The following is a 15,515-nucleotide window of genomic DNA, read 5'->3' as shown; positions in this document are numbered from 1 at the left end:
TAAAACTAAAACTGAACTATACTCGTGATTATCAAAGATTTCTACTCTCGATACTATTGAAGTAGAGTTGGAATAGAAGATTCGTTCCACTTCTAGTTCTTTAGCATTCAAGTTTTCTATAATTGCGAAACTATCCAAAGTCTAACGAGAGTTTTACGAAGGGAATTCTAAGAACAAGATACTAACTATAATGATTCAACTACGAAATCCTACGGGATACTAAGGTTTGAATCTAGAATAAGAATTAGGGGGGAATTGAATCCACCTAATAGACTAGCATAGATTTTTGTAATCCAATTCTTATGTTCTTACGGTAAGAATTGGTCGTTCTAATACCTAATTATACATGGCATCTGTACCAATTCATAACTAGCATGTGAGGACGTCCACCCATTCTCATGGCGAATCAACGGCCTTCTAGAGTGGAATAGACTCTTACAACGATTCTACACTACACAATCAAGTTTTCATCAATGTTTCATCAAACCCCTCTAATGGAGGTTTAGCCTTAATTCATCAAACTATCATTTCCATATGAATTAACACTAGACATCATAAAAAGATTGGAGCTTTGCTTATTTAAACTCAAATGGAATTACTCATGCAATAATTGATTTAAACTAATAATGACAAATAAGTAAATCTAAGAATTGAAACTAATAATTAATGGAAAACGAAATTAGATTATCAAGAACTAAATATTTTATTGATCTAACAACTAAATAACAATCATTCAATACTAAAATTAAAACATGAATAACAACTAATTAATTAATTCAAAAACTAGATCTAGAACTAAGCTTTAATGGTTACTCTAATGACTACTTTCTATCCTAAGCTGATTGATACTTAAGAGCTAAGTCTTGTGTGTGGAAATGGAAGAGACCAGATCCACATTTTCGTGCATGGGCTGAGGGTCCATGTTTTGGGCCGGAAAATCGAGCCCAAAGCCCAATTTCTTCAGTCCACAGGGTCCTTTTCAGCAGGCTTTAACTTCAACAGACTTTTTGTCTATTTTTGCTTCTTTGATTGGGTCAAGATTTAGACCATTGGAAAGCTCTTTCCGAACCGGTCGTTTTAACATAAGGTACGTCCAATTCCGAGGATTGAGTCCAAAGATATGGTATTTGGAAGTTCTACTGACTTTTGTGTGTTGTTTCTGCCTGTCTTGGCCTTTAATCACAGAACTTCTTAGCAACCAACCCTTGCTCCTTTATATCGCCAAAGTGGCACATTTCTGCACATAATTGACTTCAATACCTGAAATGCATAAAAGTATGCAATTAGCATTAACTCTTATTTATTACTCGCATAATTGGTCTAAAAGTATTATTGTTAAGGGGTTAAAAATACAATTTTGGGCTCTTATCAAGAGGTAACAACTCTTCCCACTCCACTCCTTCTTCTTCAATAGCTAAGGCTGCTAGTATGTTTGAGGTTAAACCTGATCCCGAGCTTAGAACAATTATCGATGCCCTTACTAAAAAGATAGATGCCATCTCTGTTCAACAACAACCTACTTCAGTCATGAACATAAACTCTACTCGTTGTAATGTCTATTTTAGTCTTGATCATTCTGACTTTTATTGTCCTCTTGTCTATGAACAACCACCACCACATCCAGAAAATGTCTACGCTTTTAATAACAAACCTAACACACAATGGAGGCAAAACAATAATTATAATCCACAACAACAAGTTATACATTCAGGTTTTAATAATCAAAACGTTAGGCCCACTACAAACTTTAACCAGTTTATTCCGCATCAAGGACAAGGAAACAATGGTGACCATAATAGAGGTTTAGTTCCCATGACCCAAAACTATCAACATCAAGACATGACCATGCAACAAACCTTAGTTCTGGTCACTCCTCCTATGGCCACTTAACCTGTCAAACCATCTACAAACAAAGTAGTAGTAACCTTGCTGCAAAATCAGAATCAAAATATGTAACAAACATTTCAAATGATGCAATCTTTGTGCCAAAAGGTTATTGACATGTCTCCTAACCAAAATAATAACCAAACAGGTGTGCTTCCAGGTCAAGCAGTGCCCTATCCTACATCAACAAACACTGCCTTCGAAGTGAACAATAGTCAATATAATGGTGATATAAACCAAAGGGACCTACAGGCAGTCACTACCATTTGTTTAACAAAGTGGTAGAGTAGTTGCAAATAACAAAATGAAACCATACCGAATACAACTGTAGAAGTTCTAGTCCAACCACAACCAAAAGGTACAATCTTACTAAAAACCACCATAGAAATTGATGATCCTACACCTGTAAAGGTTCCAATATGGACACCTAGATGGAAAACGGATAAAGATAAAGCAAAGATTAATAATACTTTTGACCCTTATGCTAAATAAAGAGATAAATCACCGCATCCCCAGAGACTAGTTGTGTTTAAAAATGATGAGAATTTTGATAAGATTAGAGAAGTGTTTAAAAATTTGACTATAAACCTACCTTTTCTAGATGCTATAAAAAGTCTACCTGGACATGCTAAGTTTCTAAAAGAGTTGTGCACTAAGAAGAGGAAAACCAACATATCCAACGAAGCCATCTTAACTAAACAATATTCCTCTTTATCTTAATATAACGGAATTATTAAGTACAAGGACCCTGGTTGTCCTATTGTACAATGCATCTTGGGAGATTACTTCATAACAACTGCTCTATTAGACCTGGGGGCAAGTGTTAACTTACTCCCTTTTTATTTATATAAACAACTAGGTCTAACAAAACTTCAACCAACCAAAATGACTTTGCCGTTAGCCGATCTAACTATTAAGTACCCCAAGGGTGTAGTTGAAAACATTCTCATTAAAGTTCAAGACTTTTACTATCCAGCCGACTTTGTTATTCTCGACATAGAAGTTGCTTATGATTACATTCCCATCATTTTAGGGCGTCCTTTCTTGGCAACCGCCAATGCCCAAATCAATTGTCGGGATGGCTCAATGACTCTTTCTTTTGGAAATCTTTCTGTGGAAGTTAACATGTTTAGACAAAAGCAGGGACAACTAGGTTTGCCTGTAGAAGGAGAAGTGAAGTCCATTGAGAGTTTTGTATCTCACATTAGTGCAGCCGACGCTTTCGTCCCCACACTAGTAGATACCCTTCTTATGGAAGAAGACAAAGATCACAATTTTGACTCCCTAGACGTAGATGAAATCGAGGGAGATTTCCTTTGACTCTCTTGCGCCCTTCTTCACCACCTCATGAGTCCCCTCCTATTGACATCCATTCATCCCTCGATGCTATGACGGAAGAAGAATTTTTCAACCTCTATCCCATTGATTCTTCTGAGCCACCTATTGAGGAATGTCTTGCATATCTCAAGGCCTCTGATGATCTAGAACTGAGAACACTAGTTGAGCACCATTCACCCACCTCACATCCTCATGTCACTTATTCATCTTCTATCACCAATATTCCCCACCTTCCACCTTTTCAAAAGAACCTTAAGTTTGTACTTGACCTTCTTGTTTCTCCTGTGATTCATGATTTTCTATACCCTCCTAATATGGAAATAATACCCAAGTACAAGCCACCTGACACCTTCATTTTCAGATTTGAGACAATTCATACTTACACCATGAATGAGTTTTGTGCTAAACCCACATTCTCATTTTTTCCATTCCATCCATCTAAACCTTATCCATATCCAACGTATTTTCCACAACCATCCATTTTCTCACGATCATTCACTTGGACACCCTTTCATTCAAAGAAGAAGAAGAAGAAGATGCATGCTCGGTTACGTTCTAGGTCTACCAGGTTTCGCTCTCATTCCACTAAGCTACGTCGTACAACATCTTAGTGCTTGATTCTGTTTGGGGGTGCTTTTTGTGATAGTTGTTTATGGAAAGACCCCCAATTTTTTCGGTTGTTGATATATGGTAAGCGACATGTATATGTGTATTAGTAAGTCTCGGAAATCTGACTTTAAAAGACCTAAGTTTTTGTAACATACCACCTTTCTGGAGTATAGGCCACAAAAATTTTCAAACTTAAAAAGAGTTTTCAAATTTTGTTTGGGGGTGGCGTATTTTGGTATTTCATTTCAAATCTTTTTGCCACCTTTTGCCTGTCATGTTTACTCTAGTAAAGTCCATGTTAGTTAGTACATAACAGTTTAATTGTGTTTCATGTTATCATATCTTCTTTATAATATTTCTGTTACAGGTACTGCCAATTTTTGCCACATTTCTATGGTAAATTCTTTCCTTATCTCTTTACACTTTGAGGACAAAGCGTTCGATTGTTTGGGGGTGAGATAGAAATATTTGCACAAATTAAGCACTTTTAGGATGTAAATTATACACTTTTCTTTATAAAATGTTAAAAATCATAAAAATTAGTTAGTTATATAATTTAATTGTGCTATTGAATTATTTCATAAACCCCCTTCTCCTAAATTGTTTGGGGGTGGTATATTTAATTTTAGCACATTATACGTTAATGTATTAAAATTGCATGCATAAATATCGAAATATAGAATCCATAGGCCTTGTTGATTTTATTGGGATTCATAATGTAATTAGGTACCTTAATTTCATGAAATTCACTATTTCACGGAATTTCGGAAGCTAATCAGATAAGATACACGATAGGCGCATGCTTGATTTGTGAAGGTATGGTATTATTTTATTTCTTTTAGAGTCCGCTTATGTCCCAAACACTATTTATTATTTCATGTTATCCCCATATTGGGTAGAACTCATATAGGAGTTGCGTATGCTTTTATTTTTTTTATATTAGTATAGATTAACCTTCTTTTTTAGGTGCTCCTATTTACAAGCACGTTTCTATGGCACTCTCTATCCTTTATTTTCATTCCATACTTTGGGGACAAAGCATGATTATGTTAGGGGGTGGTATAGAAACACGTTGTAAATGTTTAAACACATATTAGATTATATATTATGTATTATTTGTCTTATAAAAAGTAGAAAAAAAAAATAAAAAATATAGTTTATGCTATGCACTTTGAGATAATGGTATTGTTCCCTTCTCTATGATGATATTAGTCTAGAAATCTTACATAGTACTTGAATTAGGATTTAATTTTTGAAATTTAAATTAATATATAGGTAATAGTCATTGCATCTTTAATTCATGAACATCTTGCATAAGCATCTATGATTGTACTTGGCAATATTTTTCTAAGACTTAGGTTAGAGTACTTAATACATACCCTGTGAGCATCTAGCCAAAAAGCCCATATGAATTAATATCTAAGTGATGACACAAGGGAGAAGTCAATTCCGTGTAAAGAAATCACACATCCACTTGCTTAATCACCATACCATATCCTAAGTGAGAATTTAGGCCCTCTTTGGATCGATATAGCCAGAAATTCATATCTATATGAAATTTATTATCCGCTAGTCACCCCACTGAGCCTTTCATTAGCCTTTCTACAAACCACAAATCCTTTACCCAATAAAACAAAATAAAAAATAAAATCATCCTATCTATCTGGATAAGTTTGAGAAATAGAATGAGTGAAGAAAAGAGAAGAGAAAAACATGTGTAAACAAAGATTATTTAGTTGCTTCAGAAAAGAAAAAGAAAAGAAAGTTTACATCCAAAGAAAAGAAAAGAAAAATATAAATAGAAATAGAAATAAAATAAAAACTCTAAAAAAATGGAATAAAAGGAGTCAAAAAGCCAAAATAAAAAGGCTAAGGATGGAAACAAAGTGTAGAAGCAAAATAAGAACGAGGTTTCCTTTAGTTACATAATATGAAGACCCTATTTTCTCATATTTGTCTTTTTGAATATTCATTTCCTTCCTTCTTTAATCAACACCTATGCCCCGTATCACCTAATAAAGATATCTAGCTCAATTAGGAATAGGTTAATGTGATAGTAAGTGGTAAATGTGTTTGATCGACCTCGACTTCCTTGGATTGTCATTGAGATTGTGAGGAAATGTGTGCTTACTGCACACTGGAGTTAGCAAACTTGAGTGGAAAAATTAGAGTGTTATGTGTCTTGACACATTCCTTGTGAGAACCTACTTAAGCACGCTACCTAAAAGTTTCAGAAAAAGACCTGCCACTGCATTTCATAACATAGTTCATTGTATAGTTGTTTATCTTAAAATGATTTGATTATTATGCATGTATTAATATAGGAGTTAAATTGATGCTCCTTGTTTAAATGCTAGTTAGATGTATAGATATCTAAGATAAATTAGGGGACAATTACTTTTATTTCTTAGTCGTTGTAATATAAATGAAGTTTGTGAGTACCTTCTTTAGAAAACTCTCACGAGGCTATAACTTGTCCACTAGGGAATTCTTAGTGGTTTAAGGCCTTATTACTTATGGTCAATGCAGTTGCACTCAGCGAAACAAGAGTAGTTAGGAATACATCTTTGGTCACTTATTTTAATTTCACATATTTGCTTGAGGACAAGCAAAATGCTGTTAGGGGGTGGTTTGATAAGAGCCCAAAACTATAGTTTCAAACCCTTAATAGTATTATATTTAGGCCAATTATGTTTATAATAAATAAAGTTAGTATTATTTACGTGTTTTATGTATTTCAGGTCTTGGAATCAATTATGTGAAAAAATACTTCACTTTTGTAAGAGAAAGGAGTCAAATTGTTTGCTAGAGAAATTATATGATTAAATCCCAAGTTTCAAGGAGAAAAAACCTTTTTAAAGCCTAGTCAAAGCTGAAAAGTTAAAGTCAACGCGAGTAGAAAAAGAGGATAAAAGTCAACAGAACTTCCATAGGCCATATCTTTGGACTCAAACCTCGGAATTGGGTCTATTATATGCCAAAACGACCGAATCGAAAAGAGATTTCTAATGGTCCAAGCCATGATCCAATCAGAGCAGTAAAAGTAGACAAAAGGGGTGTTGTAATAAATTCCCACAAAGAAACCCTTTTTGGACTTAAGTAATTAGGTTTTGGGCTTGATTTAGTGGCCCAAAACACAGCTCCAAAGCTCATGCACGAAATTATAAATCTAACCCTCTGATATATAAAGAGGGTTAAGGCTAAACAAAACTTGGCTACTCCCCTATTTAGTTTAGTTGTAAGTTAGGGTTCTCTCTCTCTCTCTCCCATTAGTTAGAATAATTTAGTTCTCTCTCTCCCCTTTCTTTAGTTTAGTATAGTTTAAGTAATTAGGATTTATAATTGTAGCATCTATAAAACCTCCATTAAAATATCTTTAAGTTAATGTTATTATTCAATTTAATTGCTTCTCTTTCTATTATGTCTTATTTTCATTCTTTTGTTCATGATAGTCCCATGAATCAAAGCGAAACTCTCATTAGAGGGAGTTTGAATGAAGCTTTGAGAGGACTTGATTTGTTAGTATAGATTTGTTGTTTAGGGTTTCAAGTTTAGGTTTTTCTTGACTTAGAGGTAAGAAGAGTTTAACCTAAAATAGAGAATATTTAGTTTAGAATAATACTGATCAAAGTACTATAGTTCAATGGGGACAGTTTTAGGAGCGACAAGTAGTGAGATAACTTAAGTCGATTTTTTGATCCTGTGCTCTTTTTTCTTACCAAGAATAGGAAATAAAACCTTTCGTCAAGTTTTCTTATCTAGTATTATCGCCTTTTCTTTCCACTATTGGTAAAATCCTCCATTGCCAACAGTGAGAGTTCAATAGTAGAAGTGAACAGTTTCTTTCTTCTGTTGGTAAAATCCTACACTGTATACAGTGTGAGTTCACAGACGACACAAGCAAGTACACCATTTGGATTAAGTTCCTTCTGCGATTGATGGCTTCGGTTCTATTTGGATTCAGTAGTGATAGACATCACGCAAGGTTCCCAGATGTTGTTGGAGTGGAAACATCAAGACAAGGAGAGCTCAGAAACATTGTTATGTCTAACAAGGATTCATACGCTGCTATAGCTAGAGGAAAGATGAAACAAATTGTGGACATCTCAGCTCTGCCAATTCCTACGCGTAAAGGGGATAAATTGGCTATTAAAATTCCCCTGGTTGCGGTAGAAAAATGCATTGAAGCTTGTAAGTTTGCTTTAATCACTAGGCTGGATGCTATAACTCTGAACATGGAAACCCAAAACTGTAGTTTTAACCCCTTAACAATCGTACTTTTAGACCAATTATGTGAATAATAAGTAAGAGTTAATACTGATTACGTGTTTTTATGCATTTCAGGCTTCAAAGTCCATTATGTGTAGAAATGTGCCACTTTAGTGAGATAAATGAGCAAAGGTCGGTTGCTAAGAAGTTCTGTGAATAAAGGCCAAGATTCAAGGAGACAAAGCCTTTGTAAAGCCCGGTCAAAAGCTGAAAAGTCAACACGGGTATAAACAATGCACAAGTCAGCAGAATTTCCGAAGACCATATCTTTGGACTCAGACCTCAGAATTGGGCCTACCTTATGTCAAAACGACCAGCTCGGAAAGAGTTTTCCAATGGTCCAAGCCTTGACCCAATCAGAAGATCAGAAGTGGATGAAAAGTCTATTGAAGCCAAATCCAGCTGAAGAGCCCTTTTCGGACTGAAAGAATTGGGTTTTGGGCCCGATTTTTCGGCCCAAAACATGGCTCCAAGCCCATGCACGATTTTTGGATCTGAAAGTATAAAAACTAAAGCTTGACTTTTTGTAAAGATATAGATAGTTAGGTTAGAAAATAAAAGTAGCTTAGAATAGAAAGTAGCCATTAGAATAGCTTCTAGATCTAGTTTTAATTGTTTTTAATTAAGTTTAGTTTCATTTTCATTCCTTGTTTTAGATTAAACCTTTAAAATATTGTTATTCATTTGATTAGATTAATAAAATAGTTTATTATTATTCAATTCGTTTTCTATCATTACATTTATAGATTTAGTTTAAATTCTTGTTGATATCATTTCTTAATTATTAATTAGATTTTAATTATTGTTTAATTTAGATTAGTAAATTTCAATTCTTTATAGTATGTTTAGTTTTAATTTAATCGGAAATGATTGTGTAATGTTTCTCGGCTAAACCTCCATTAGAGGGGGTTGAGAAGCCTTGATGAAAGCTTGATTTGTGTTAGCGTAGGATACTCGTAATTTCTATTTCACTCTAGAAACGATTAGTTCACCATGAGAATGGGTTTAATCGTTCACATGCTAGTTATGAATTGGTAGAAATGCCATGTGTAATTAGGGATTAGGAAGAACCAATTGTTCTGCATAGCAGTTCAATTCGGATTACGACGATTCGTCATTAGTATGTTAAGTTGAGTTAAGGTGGAATCAATCCCCCCCTAATTCCTTATCATAGAATCGACGTAGTATTTCCATAGCTGTTTATTTAGTTGATTAGTTGCATCTTGTGGGTAGTTGCATCATAGTCTAGTTTATAATTCGTAAATCTCTCACTAGACTTTAGTTAAGATTATTTATACGTAGAGAACATTACCATGCGGAAGAACTAGGAGTGGAACGAATCATCTACTCCACTATATCTCAATAGGATTGAGAGTAGAAATCTTTGATAAATTAGGCATGTAAACTATCGTTTAGTTTTACTTATGTTTAGAGTTTCATCGCTTTATTCATTAGTAAAACTATTCTTTTTACGTTTATCAGAAACCATCAGATCGGTAGTCAGCACTGATTGGGGATTATCTGCAACCTTCAATCTCTCAACTTTGGGGAAAGGATATGTTTTGTTTCGATTCTATAATGAGGAAGACTACAATATGATCTTCTTTGGTGGTCTTGGTACTTGCAAGGCCAACTTGTAAGATTTACTAAGTGGACACCAAACTTTAATATTGAAACTCACAGACAAACATCTGCGTTTGTATGGGTTAAATTCCCAGGCTTGCCTTTTTAGTACTGGGAAGTGGAAATACTCATGAGTATGGGAAGAGGTCTTGGATGTCCGATTTGAGTTGACCTGAATTCGCTGGAAAGAAGTAATGGATACTATGCCAGTGTCTTGGTTGATATAAACTTAGCTTCTCCAATCCCGGACCAAATATTTGTGGAGGTGCTTGAACTAGGGATAGAATTCTGGTAGAAAATCCAATTTGGCACTATTCCTAAGTTATGCAATCATTGCAAGTATGTAGGGCATTTAGTTTCTAAATGTAGGAATGCAGCAAAAGAAAAAGATCCAGTGCCACAAGCTAATGCAGAGAATGTAACCAAGGAAAATGACAGAGGCAAAGAGCCAGCAGTACAGGAAAATCCGATGGAAAGAGCAAGATTGTCTAAGAGCCAAAAAAGGAGGCTAAAGAGAATGAATAGAGAATAGGATTGGAGACAAAAAACTACATAGCCACTAACAGTTCAATACCATAAACAAGCAATAGGTAGCAACAGGACTCGGAGTATCAGGAAATGCAAGTCGAGGCTACTCAGAATGCACCTAAAGCTAGTTCTGCAGCAACAGGGAATGGTACCATGGAAACCTCTATGATTGTGTATGATGCCCAACAGGAAAATAGAAGGGAAAGGTAAGACCAAGCCATAAGCATTCATGAACCTCTCAATTCGGTCATGGAAGTAGAAGATAGTATATTGTACAATCTAGAATTAGGAAGATACTATCTCTTGACAGATGTACAAGACACTGAGGACTCAGACACCTTTGAAGTCGAGACTGAGCAATTTCATGATCATGTTTAGGTAGATGATGGGGTACCAGCTGAACCTGTTATGTCGAGTGTGGTAATACCAACTAGGGTTACAACAAGATCAGGAAAACAGTGTGGAGTGAGAGGTTATGAGAAACAAAAGGACTCAATTCCAAAGAGTACCAATAGTGGCAAGAAGAGTAGGGGCAGACCTAGAGGCTCCAAAAATAGGAATCATCGATGATTACATCTATGTGCTTCTGGAATGTGAGAGGTGCAAATGAGGTTGTGAAAGCGAGAGAAATAAACAAGGTCAGAGTAGAGAAGAAGCTTAGTGTTTTTTGTCTACTTGAAACCAAAGTCAGGCAAGATAAATATGAACTCATTAGAAACACTTGTTATCATTTATGGGAGCATAAGAATAAGTACAATAAGGATCCTTCTGGACGTATTTGGATATGTTGGGATCCTTACTTAATGGAAATTAATAAGCTATCAGAATCTGATCAGTACATTCACTACAAGGGGAGATTCAAACCTACTAATGAAGAGTTCCTTTGAACAGCAGTGTATGCCAGAAATACCAAAAATCTCAGACTGAACTTATGGAGAGACTTAATCAACATAAAAAGTTTAGTGAACTTACCTTGGTGTACAACAGGAGACTTTAACAACATCACAAAAGCTGAAGAAAGAATGGGTGGGAGGCCTATGCACCCAAGAGAAGTAGAGGAATTTTTGGAATGTCTGCACAAAATAGAATTATCCGGCCTGAGGTTCAATGGGTTTTTTTATACCTAGAGCAACAAGGTGGAGGTCAAAGGTAGAATCATGACCAAAATTGATAGATGTATGGTTAATAGTCTTTGGGAAGATAAATATGCAAACTCCAAGGCAAAATTTTTGCCCCATGGAGTCTCTCACCACTCGCCTATTCTACTCTTTTGGAATGACTTAGAGAGGAAGGCGACACCTTTTAGATTCAAGAACTTTTGGCTTGAACAGCCGCAATTTCATGCCATCTTTCAGGAAGTGTGGAAGATTAATATTCTCTCCAATCCTATGTATGTTCTAATGCAAAAACTAAAGCTGCTGAAGGAGAGAATAAAGTCGTGGGCAAGGAATAATTTCTCAGACATCCATGGAAGAGTCCAACAGGCCAGAGAGACTATATATGACATACAAAGACAGATTCAATCAAATCTATTGGATCCTTACCTAGGACAGAAGGAATATGAAGCTCTCCAGAGGTATGGTGAACTTGCAAGTATTGAAATCTCTGAAATCAAAAGAAAGCAAGACAATGAATGGATGTTAGAAGGTGATATGTGTACAACTTTCTTTTTTAAATCTTTAAAAGAAAAGAAGGCCAGAACAGTGGTATGGGCTATCCAGAATCCTCAAGGGAATGCTATCACAGGACAAGCAGAGGTGAACAAAACTATCATCGATTATTACACTGCTATTCTGGGCTCTGAAGCAGAGGAGATAAGTGGCGAGGATTTTTTCAACCAGTTGCAAGTCCAAAATAGCATATCTGGCTATATGAAGACTATTCTGGAAGAGGAGGTTACTGTAGATGAAGTCAAAAATGCTCTCTTTGAGATGAAAGAAAACACAGCTCTAGGGCTAGATGGGTTTACCCTATTTCTTTTTAAGAAATGTTGGGCAGTAGTTGGTCATGACTTCTCTCTTACTATTCTTAATGCTTTCAAATACTGCAAATTCCTTAGAGGAGTTAATGCTACTTTCTTATGTCTTATTCCTAAAGTCAACAACCCCACAAAAGTTGAAGACTTTAGACCAATAGCCTTGTGTAATACCATCTACAAATGTATTTCTAAGGTTATTGCAAATAGGATTAAGTTAGTTATTGATGATTTAGTGTAGACTAATCAATCTGCTTTCATCCCTGGTAGATCCATTCAAGACAATATTCTTCTATCTCATGAGCTTCTCCAAGGATATGACAAGAAGCATGGCACACCTAGAGGTACCATTAAGTTGGACATCCGGAAGTCATATGATATAGTCAGTTGGGAGTCTATCAAGGCAATGATTAGGACTTTCGGATTTCCAGATAATATGTATCAGTGGATTGACATGTGCATTTCATCTCCTTTTTATTCTGTCATGATTAATGGTGCACCGGAAGGATATTTTAATGGAGGTAGAGGAGTCAGACAATGAGATCCTTTATCTCCATATCTCTTTGTTCTTGTAATGGAGATTCTCAGTTGTGTGATCAAGCAAAAACTCAATGATAGATCTATTCAGTATCATTCCAAATGTAAGAAGGTGAAGCTATCTTATCTTGCTTTTGCTGATGATGTTCTTAAATACTGCAAGGGAGAGACTGCATCTATACAAGCTATGAAAGAATGTCTGGATATCTTTGGAAGTGCCACTGGGTTACAGGTCAACAAACACAAGACATCTCTTCTAGTGGGGGGACTAAATGATCAAGAAGCAAATGCTTTGGCCACCATATTAGAGGTTAACCGGATTAAACCTCCAATGAAATATCTAGGACTTCCTCTCATCTCTGCTTAACTGGGTATCAAGGAATGTCAACCTTTGGTAGAAAAGGTCACTCACAAGATTACCAACTGGAAATCAAGACTATTATCTCATGCGGGTAGATTACAGTTAATAAAGTCTATCCTGTTATCTTTCCACACATATTGGGCAAGAACCTTCATTCTTCCCAAGAAAGCTAGAGCAAGTGGAAAGGATTTGTGTACAATTCCTATGGACATGTACAAATACTAGAAAAGGGCTTCATCAGGCGAGCTGGAGTACAGTCTGCCAACTAAAGGAAGAAGGTGGGTTGGGAGTCATGAATGTTCACAGATGGAATGTTTGTGCACATTGTGGGCTGATTTTCTAATTAGTCACTAAAGAAGATACCATCTAGGTAGATTGGATTTGGAAACAACACATCAAAACCAACTACTTTTGGACTATGAAAGTACCAAGAGACTGTTCCTGGACGTGGAGAAGTATTTTGAACAATAGAACCACAGCCAAGAAATTTATCAAATACTCCATTGCTAAAGGGGAAGAAACGCTGTTATGGCATGACATATGGTGCTCAAGATCACCACTGATTGAAGACGCTGAAGCAAAGGCAGAATGGGATTTTCAGCTGAATGCAAAGGTATGTGAAATAATTTCCAATGGGGAGTGGAATGACGAAGTGAACCTGTTGCAATCACAAACCTTAAAGGAGGCTATTAGAACAGTGGATATCAATAAACACCTCACACAAGATCAAGTAGTGTGGACTCCTCATCCGAGGGAGCAGTTTACTTCACACAGTGCATATGAGGCTCTTACACCAGCGAAGGAAAGGAAAAAATGGCAACAGTTGGTCTTGGGTAAGTGGGTTTTACCTAGACACTCCTTCACGACATGACAACTGTTCTCACACAGTCTCCCTACCCAAGACAGACTTGTGAAAAGGAAAATTCTACATTATTCATTTTGCTGCTTATGAAACAACAGCCAAGAATTTTCAAGACACCTATTTTTTGAATGCTCGTATTCCAAGGAAGTCATCTCTCGAGTCAAGCACCTTCTCGACATTATCAAAGATAATGGAACAGCAAATAGAGAGTGGCCATTGATCCTTCGTATATGCCAAGAGGTAGATGTGGAAGAGGTATACAAGGTGTTTTCCCGTGCATCAGTTGCCTACATCTGGAAGGAAAGGAATGCTCATAGATTCCAAAAAATCAATAAGTCAAACACATAGGATTTTTGAGAAAATGGTAAGGGATACAAGGAACTATTTGCAAGTCTTAAAATCGGAAGTCAATTCAATGATTTGGCTAGAGCTAGAAATCTTTTTCATAGACTTAATATTGATGCCAGATACAAGATGCAAAGGCAAATAGAATGTGTTTGGATCCCTCCAATTGGTAATCGAGTTAAAGCCAGTACTGAAGGTGGTCAAGGCGGGGTAATAAGAGACAAAGATGAACAGGTGCTAGCTGGATTTAGTGGCAGTGGCGGCATGGCTTCTGTGCTTTTTCAGGAAATCAAAGCTATATACATATGCTTACACAGATGTATAGAAGAGGGATACAAGGAAGTGGAGGTTGAGTCTGACTCATTGCGAGCTATGAATGCCATCAACAAGGTGGAGAAACCTCTTTGGTTCTGCCTTGATGTGATTAAAGATATAGACATGAAAAGGTCTAAGTTCACTTTCATCTCCTTCTCTCATACCTATAGAGAAGTGAACCGAGTTGCGGACTATCTAGCTTCACTTCATGACGCATCTAATTTTGTTGTACAGTTTGTCCCTCCATTAGATCATAGATTACAATATATTGTAAATGATGATGAAAGTGGACAAATTTATGTATGAAATAGTTGAATCAATATAGGTGGGGGCCTGCCTAATCCTAACTTAATTTTTTAAAAAAAAAAAGAGAATAGTGAGTTTGCCATGAGAATAGGAACAATCTTTCTCTCATGCTAATTAATTTATGCATAGAGATAGTATAAAGTAATTAGGGATCATTAAAGGTCTAGTATTTATATTTTAACCTTGTGTGAGAATATCTAGACTAGGATTTTCTATACAAATCTATACTAGCATGTTAAGAAGTTAAAAAGTGGATTTCAATCTCTCTCTATTCTTCTCCATATTTTATTTAAGTCATATTCAATTGTTTTAATTAAATTATTATAAGTTAAATTCATATATTTAGTTTCGTAGTATAAATTCACATCCATAAATATTGCTCTCACCATTGTTTCCTTGTATTTGATTAGTTGAATTCGTTTAAGTTTATAGAGATAAGAGTGAAACGATTCCGTACTCTATATATTGCATGAATATACATGTGAGAGTAAGAAATAAATAATTGATAACGTAAGAATAAGTTAGAGAAATCTAATTACAATGGTTAATGGTTATATTTGGAG

General features: G+C 35.7%; 3 protein-coding genes across 3 annotated transcripts; all 3 read left to right on the top strand.

Annotated features, from left to right (window-relative positions):
- The first annotated feature begins 12,800 nt into the window (after positions 1 to 12,800).
- Positions 12,801 to 13,130, top strand: LOC147497144 (uncharacterized). Its single transcript, XM_086562776.1, has one exon. The coding sequence runs from the start codon at positions 12,801 to 12,803 to the stop codon at positions 13,128 to 13,130; it is 330 nt and encodes a 109-aa protein (XP_086418902.1).
- Positions 13,131 to 13,542: 412 nt separating this feature from the next.
- LOC147497143 (uncharacterized) lies at positions 13,543 to 13,995 on the top strand. Its single transcript, XM_086562775.1, has one exon. The coding sequence runs from the start codon at positions 13,543 to 13,545 to the stop codon at positions 13,993 to 13,995; it is 453 nt and encodes a 150-aa protein (XP_086418901.1).
- A 465-nt stretch (positions 13,996 to 14,460) lies between these two features.
- On the top strand, positions 14,461 to 14,952 carry LOC147497142 (uncharacterized). The gene has a single exon (XM_086562774.1). The coding sequence runs from the start codon at positions 14,461 to 14,463 to the stop codon at positions 14,950 to 14,952; it is 492 nt and encodes a 163-aa protein (XP_086418900.1).
- The last annotated feature ends 563 nt before the right edge of the window (positions 14,953 to 15,515 follow it).

Source organism: Coptis chinensis, chromosome 5 (genome assembly GCF_015680905.1).
Source record: "Coptis chinensis isolate HL-2020 chromosome 5, ASM1568090v1, whole genome shotgun sequence".
Taxonomy (NCBI): domain Eukaryota; kingdom Viridiplantae; phylum Streptophyta; class Magnoliopsida; order Ranunculales; family Ranunculaceae; genus Coptis; species Coptis chinensis.
This window is presented reverse-complemented; position numbering and strand designations above follow the sequence as displayed.